Here is an 8,516-nt window from a genome sequence, read left to right on the forward strand (position 1 = left end):
ATGCATTATAACTGAAGAGGATGAAGACGAGGGTCACTAGTTCCTATATGACCTATTAGGATGCATTTTTTAGGATGGTTTCGTTTTGTTCAGATTTAGTGGTATTTTGTATACAATATTATAACGTATTTAACTTGATATTTTACATTATATATAATTTTGGATATGTTTTCTTCAATTGTTATTTTTTTATACTTTTTAGGTTATTATTCATGTTGGTAGAATTTAAATGTGTTAGTATCAAAGACATTTTTTGGTTAAATTATTATTTACAATAACATAAATTTTTGATTCTATAACTTGGATCCCAGCTAACGAGTATTTAACATAGTCAGTGTTCTATAACCCTAATCCATACTAAGGAATTTTTGACAAAGTTTGAACTCAATAATCCACACCACGCACAAGAGTGTTTGTCATAGTCTAAATTTTATAATAAAAAATATGTCATTGGATTTTTTTGGTCTAGATTGCACAAACACTTTTTTTTACTAGAATGTATAGAAACTTGTATTAATGATGTGTTTTGTTTATTTGCGGCTCACACAAAAAAAATACACTATTTTTATCCATACCCAGTTAGAATAAACTTTAACCTAATTGCAATTTACTATAACATGTGGACTCATCCTTACTTGTTCAAGATCAATTTCGATGTTATATTGTTTGATCCGAAGCACATATCAGACTAAATGAATTCTTGTCTCAACCACCGTGACACAAGAATGGAATGATCAATGTTGAGTTTCAATATTCGTCACTAGACAATGATGAGCATGTTCACTTCACCAACATGCAACTCCACAATGACAATGATGTGGGTACCATGTTCTCCATATTTGATATGTATCGTTCCATAGAACCTATCAAAATAGATATGTTAATGCTATATGTTCAAGTGTGATTTGTATTAGGATTTTGATGAGACCGCCGTATTCATGATTGATCTCAATTTAGATGTAACTATTTTTTCCATTCCCTGATTTTATTTGTATCTAATTGATTTTTTATTATTATTCACAACTTATTGATGGTGTTTGACATATAACATAATTTTATTTCATCTGATTTAATGGAGTGTTCAAGTTGATTATATGTGTTCATGTTTTCAACCATTCCAAATTCTAGAAAGGGTAGACTTCAAAACCATATCAAGAAGTTTAAAATTCAAAAGATATTTTTGTCAGTTTTATAAATTTCTTAGAGAATATAAAAAAAGAAAAACTCAAAAACTAAATATGAACTCCTTACTTCCTCAAGGAGGACCACACCCTTACAAGTTACCACTCGACACATGTAAATTACTCTTGTTTTCTATGTTTAATTTTGTTGACAATGATATTCAAGCCGGCCGATACATTTCCAAACCATTTGTTTATGATAGTTTCAATGTCATTTTATATAAACTTAATCATATTAATAAACTTACCATATTTAGTTCTCAAAGAAAATCTCATACACCAATAATTTCACAGCACATTGCATAAGTCACATTCATTTTTTGTCAATCTCTATTAATATGCAAAACGTTAAAGCAACCAACATCAACAAACACATAAAGACAAACACATGCAACAAAGTTAAATAATTTGATACCAATAAGATCCATACATATACGATATAAATGCCACACATGAATGTTACCAACATGCATAGTAAACATAAAATCCAAACGAAGCAAAACAATGGGATCTAACTATGAAAATATTCACGATCTTCAAAAATGTTCATCAGTTGAAGGAGAGAATGATGATGGTGATGATGCATGTCTCTCTGCTATGCTTCTTTGTTGTGGTCCAATGATTTACACTTCTGTATTGAAAGCTTCAATTGAACTAAACTTGTTTGAGATCATTTATAAGGCAAATCCACCATGTGTTTCAGCATCTTATGTTGCTTCAATGCTACAACAAACAACACAACATCCTCAATTGGCTCGACGACTCGACCGAATGCTGTGTCTTCTTGCAAGCCATGATCTTCTTGTTTGTTCCGCAAGAACTAATGAAGAAGGTGGGAGTGAAAGAGTTTATGAATTGTCTTTGGCTGGTAAATACTTTGTTAATGATGAGAAGAATGGATCTGTTGCTTTGTTCTCAACATTCATGAATCACCCAAACCTAATGGAAGCATTGTAAGTCATGAATTTTCGATGTTCGACACGTGTCAACGTTCAGATACACCAACACAATACGAACACAAGAATACATTCAATTTATTTGTTTAGTGTTAATATGATTGAGATGTTGTGTTTTATGTTTGGCAGGAACAATTTTAAGGAGGTACTATCGAATTGTGACAAGGGACTATACATGAAAGTTCATGGAATGGCTGTTTATCAAGGAATACAGTCTGATCCAGCATGGAATCATGTGTTTAATAGAGCAATGGGTGATATTTGCACAATAGAAATGAAGAAGATATTAGAAAAATACAAAGGATTTGAAGGAATATCATTGTTGGTTGATGTTGGAGGAGGAATTGGACAAAGTTTGAATATGATTATATCTAAGTATCCTTCTATAAATGGCATTAATTTTGATTTACCCCAAGTGATACAAGATGCTCCATTTTATCAAGGTATATTTTTTTTCTTCCATATATAAGCATTTGACTATTAAAGTTATTAGTCCCTTAATATCCTTTTCTTACCATTTACTAAAATATTTTTATTTTATTTTATTTTATTTTAATATTTTATTTTTTCTAAATCATTGATTTAAAAATATAAATAGTTTTTTTATATTATTACATAAATATTATAAAAAAATCGTCAAAAATTTAATTCTAAACCTTTAATCTTCACTTATCTAACTCATCAAGCATATAACAATTGATTATCCATCTCTTTATTACTATTGTTTTAAATAATGAACATGTTGCTTTTTTAAAGCTTAAATATATTGTCTTTGAATATTAAGAATTTTAAGTTTATTCTTATTTCTATTATTTTATTTAAAAAATAAAGTTTTAGTTCCCATAAAAGAAAAAAAATATTTAAGATGGTCACAACTTTTCTATCTATCATAAAAAATTAAATTGAGTATTGTACCTTTAACAAATCATCTGTTAGCATTTAATTTAATTTAATTTAATTTATTTATTTATTAAATAGTATATTTTTTTATTATTTTCAAATATTTTACTTTAAAAGTAATTGTACTTAATTTTTTGTATTTAGTAAATAACCATTCACCATTTCACATTGAACAGTTTTATGGAAGGCCTAGACTTTAAAAATTGAATATTTGACATAAATGTATTCTAGATATATACTTTTATTTGACATAAACATGTGAAATTTTTTATTTATAATTATTTTGAGGCTGAATTTTGATAATACAATAATGACCAAAATTTTATACTTTAAAAATGAATAACTAAGGTGTTTTATATATATATATATATATATATATATATATATATATATATATATATATATATATATATATATATATATATATATATATATTTAATGGCTTAGTTGAATTAACGAGTCAAAATTCAAAACTGCAACTAACTCATAAAGAAATTGCAATGGTAAGTATTAATATATATAGGGACATAAAAAAGAAGATTGTTCTCAACCTCTACATTATTTATTAAAAATAAATTATTTATTTTAAATATATTAAATAATTAACATCCTTAAATAATATGTATATATATTAAATATATCAATTATTTAATAAATTATAAAATAAAATTCTTCTACAAATAAGACGAGAGGAGAATCTATGTATGTATGCATATGTATGACTAATGAGTGAGTTATTGATTCTATGAAGGGATTGAACATGTTGAAGGAGACATGTTTAATAGTGTTCCGAAAGGTGATGTTATTTTATTGAAGGTTAGTCAATAACATTAATTTTGATATATATATATATATATATATATATATATATATATATATATATATATATATATATATATATATATATATATATATATATATATATATATTTCATCAAATAATACATGATTAAGTAACAATAACATTTTCAATGTGGTTGGTTAATGATTATAGGCTATACTACACAATTGGTCTGATGAAAACTGTCTCAAAGTTCTAACTAAGTGCTACAAAGCTTTGCCACAACATGGTAAAGTGATTGTTGTGGACTTCATCATGCCTCAAGAAATTCATCATACAAAAGCAGATAAGTTGATTACAAGCTTTGATAATCTCATGTTTCTAGATGGTGGTGTTGAAAGAACAGAGAAAGAGTTTGAAAACCTATGCAAATGTTCTGGCTTTTCTAGTTTTCATGTTGTTTGTCTTGCTTTCTCTGCTCTAGGAGTGATGGAATTTTATAAATAATTAAATAAATACATATACAAGTGTAAGTCTACTTATTATGTGAGTGATTAGATTCAATATAAATTAATTAAGGTAACATATATTAAATGTATTACATATTATTCTCATTTAGAGTATGATTAGTATTTTAAGGATTCAAGTCTTTATTATGTGAGTGATTATGTGAATATCTTAGTAGTGTTGGTCTTTAGCTAGCTCATACTCTCATGAACTCCCAAACAACTAACTACTCACACATGTTATATGTATGAGTCCGAAGCTACATTATCATATAATATAACTGAAAACCAAAACGTTAACTTCACATAGCAATTAAATGCAAGAGATTTACATTTGAAGGATATTGTGAAATTGAATGATTAAACATGTCAAAAGAATTCGGTCTTCCCACACATAACAATATTAAATCTTTTGAGAGAGAATTTTGTTATCTTTGGTGATCTTCTTTAACTCGAATAATTTGTGTATGAAATTGTGCACAATATTCTGTGCAAAGAATATCCGATTTATATCTAAAAAATGTTTAAAATATAATTTATGAGACAAAAATCAATAACAACCAAATAAAATCAAGAAAAAATAATCTATGACGTATTGTAAGCCGTAGGAAAATAAAGAACAAGAACACATAATTTGTTTACTCATATATAATAAAGTTGATTACTATTGAGGAGAGAACAACGATTTGATCCACTATAATTCAAGAGTAATTACACAAAAGATTACACGATGACGTACAAGAAAATTTATAAGAATATCATATATTTACTATCCAAGTATTTCTGAATCTCTGATTCTCTTAATACATGAATCACACAAACTCAAGTTGTTTAGAAGTGTTTCCACATTATATTAGATACCTCCAAATATCTTCCTATTTTAAGAACAATGAACCCTAAGAATCTCTCTTAATGTCTATCTAAATTTCTTTCTCTAGAAATTACTGGGCCGAAAACTGAGAAACACGCCTCGCTGATCTAAAACATGCCTTGAATGTGTCTCACGCGTCTCACATTAGAGAAATCCATTAAAACGAATGAAAATGTCAGCCTCGCGCACCTCTGGTGTCATACTCCAAAATTTATCCCCCCCCCCCCCCTTTTCACTTTTCATTCAACCTATGGTTTGAAATTCATTTGCACTCATTCATGTGCACCATTCATTCAAGTTAACACTTTCTAATAATTATCATAGATTCAAAGTTTGTGGTTAACGAAATTTAGGGTTTGCTTGTGGCTCAAGCCCTGGGATTGTGGTATTGCTTATCATTTGGAATCAAAAGGTGTAAAATCCTAATTTCTTGTGCTTGGGACTTTGGTTCACGAGGTCACATCATGGTATTCATTTGTGCATCCAAACCCTAATTCTTGACTTTGCTCTTATGGGATTCTATGGTTGACCTTATGAGCATTGACTTGGTCACCAAACCCTAATTTTGGGTCCATGTGTTGGGAAGTTGATTGTGGAGCTTTATGCTTAGTTTGAAGACCTTGATTTGTTGGTTTATATCTTGAAACCCTAATCATGGAGCCTTGGTACTTGTGTGCCATTTTGACTTGACTTTTGACCTTGGGATTGACTAAAATCCTAATTCATTGGGAGGAGGTTCTTGACCATCATATCATGCATCATCAATCATCAAGTGAGCTAATTGATGATGGAAACCATTCATTTGACCCTTATGTCTACATGTTCGGGATTTCATCTGATTCAAGGTTTTGTTCAAGAATTCATACATGTGCATTCCATTTGGTCATTCCTAATCCATTGATTCTAAGCATATGATGTTTTCAAGTTCATAGGTTCATGGTCATTGATTCATGGTTCATAATTGTATTGGTTCTTGATCTTGTGGTCCATTATTTTTTCATTGTTCCATTGTGATTCATGGTACATTGTAGTCTATTAACTCTTGATTCATCCATTTGTCTTACATTTAATTCATGTGATGCATTCATGATCTTTATGGTTCAAGTGTTTTAAGTCATGGATCAAACTTGGTTTTTAGGTAAAATTCATTCAAAAAATCAAACTTTATTTACATTTAATCATCGTCATTTCATTCAAGTAATTGATCACTCATTCATTCATTCATTAGAATACACATAGTCATTACAAAATGAAAAAATGAAAAATAGTATTTTTACAAAAGTTGACTTTTGGTCAACCAGTTGACCAAAGTCAACCATTACATTTTTGCATCCCTAAATCTAATACTAATCATATCTTCATCATTGCATTGATTTCTTGAAGCTCCACCATCACACTTCCTTCATGAGCAAGAAAGTTCCTTGTTTTGCAAGTTGGTCATGACTTGGTCATCTTGCCTTGCTACAAACCAAGCTTTGCCTTGCCTTCTACAAACCAAGTCTTGCAACCTTGCTACAAACCACAGGCCTTGCACCAAAATCATGCACTCAAATTAACAACCATCAATCCAAATATACAACCATACACATGCATTACAAACATAGCATACCAAACCACTTGCAAAAACTTACCAAGGCATGAGCTTACCACATACATACCTCATAACCTTGACATTGAACATAACCTGCATCAGATCAACCTGCACACAAACAAAGTCTTGCCCTGTAACCTTGGTCCATCGTGATACAATCGCCACATGCTTACATCAAACCAAAATAATGCTTGCAGTCCCAAGGATGGCCATGTAAAAATATGATGTAGCCTTTGGTTCAATTATCAATCACCTGCATCATAGCCATAACACAATCCCTGCATCATGCATTCATGACTGTGACAGCAATATGCATTGAACAAAACCTACAATATCAGGTTCATTACCATGACATATACATATTACCTTGCATCCTGCAACATCGTCATCATGCAGTTAAGTATCACATAGAAGACTAATTTTAAAATCAAACAAACAAGTTCACCATCATCAATTAAGAGTTATTTGAACTAACTTTCACTAACTAATTAACCTACATCATCTAACATTTTCGATCAGTTAACTGAACCTTTTTTATACTAACAGATATTAGAACTAACTCGATTCAGTGAACATTTTAACAAAAATTTCAGTTACAGCAAAATTCATTTTCACTCGGTTAACTCTAACTGATTTTCAAAATCTAACTAACATGACTAATTATTTGACACCGTGATTTAACCTTCAATTGACTTCGATTTTAACAATCTAACAGAAGTAACATATCCTTTAAACACATTGCCTATAAAATGCTTTCACCTTCATTCATTTAAGGGATTTTCAATCATTCACTCGATTCACCTCGATTCAACTTTCTCATTTTCTCAACTCAGAGCTATTGAATTCACACAACTCTCTCAGATTCAGAGCAAGTCACAGAAAAAGTAAGAAGAAGAAGATTGAGAAGAAGAAGGATCAAGAAGAAGAGTTTTCGAGAAGTTTCATAGAGCTTACTTGGAATTTTCGGTCCTGCTCCGGTGAGTACATCCTTTCATCTTCATCGATTTGACTCAAACAAGTTACCATGATGTAGATCTTGTTGATATGAATCAAAGCCCTAACATCTAGGGCTTTGATTACATGCATTCACCATTTAATTTATGTTCTTAGATTTAGGGTTATTACATCTTGTTCTTCGATCTGGATTTTTTATGAGGTTTTGGAGGAATTCGTTTGTGGATTTGAGTTGAGCGTGGAATTTAGGTTGTTTTGGTATAGTTGATTTCGTGATATGCTGCTCCACCGCCACCGGTGGTGAGCTCTGGCGCGGTGGAGGGAGAATGAGGGAGATGAAGTTTCATTTGAATTTCAGAGGACGTGTTAAACGTGTTTCACGTGGATTTTCCAATTTGGGCTTATTTATTTTCTCCCCTGCTAATTCCGGATTGGGCTTGGTGTGCATTGGGCCCAATTCCTGTTGTCCTCACCCCTGATCCATATAATGCACCCATGTTCCTATTATTTCCATATAATTTCATTTTCTTTTACTATTTTAATTGTTTTTTAATTGATTTTGCATGATTTTAATTTATGTTTTTATATTTTGTACATGAAATTAATTTTTAGAATTTATACCTTGATTTGATTAGCTTGTTTTAATATTTTTAATCATGTAAATAATCATATTAGTTAGAGTTTAATTAGCTTTAATTAGATTTTGATTTAGAGAATAATCCATGTTGATCAATCCATGTATTTTGACATTTTTACCCCTAGGTTTTAGAAACCTCT

At 30.0% G+C, this 8,516-nt stretch overlaps 1 protein-coding gene across 1 annotated transcript; it reads left to right on the forward strand.

The window, feature by feature from the left end:
* Positions 1-1,640: 1,640 nt before the first annotated feature.
* LOC127085736 (isoliquiritigenin 2'-O-methyltransferase) lies at positions 1,641-4,372 on the forward strand. The gene is made up of 4 exons (XM_051026247.1): positions 1,641-2,134; positions 2,267-2,580; positions 3,789-3,853; positions 4,031-4,372. The coding sequence occupies exons 1-4, from the start codon at positions 1,686-1,688 to the stop codon at positions 4,322-4,324; spliced, it is 1,122 nt and encodes a 373-aa protein (XP_050882204.1). The 5' UTR covers positions 1,641-1,685; the 3' UTR covers positions 4,325-4,372.
* The last annotated feature ends 4,144 nt before the right edge of the window (positions 4,373-8,516 follow it).

Source organism: Lathyrus oleraceus, chromosome 5, assembly GCF_024323335.1.
Source record: "Lathyrus oleraceus cultivar Zhongwan6 chromosome 5, CAAS_Psat_ZW6_1.0, whole genome shotgun sequence".
Lineage (NCBI taxonomy): Eukaryota > Viridiplantae > Streptophyta > Magnoliopsida > Fabales > Fabaceae > Lathyrus > Lathyrus oleraceus.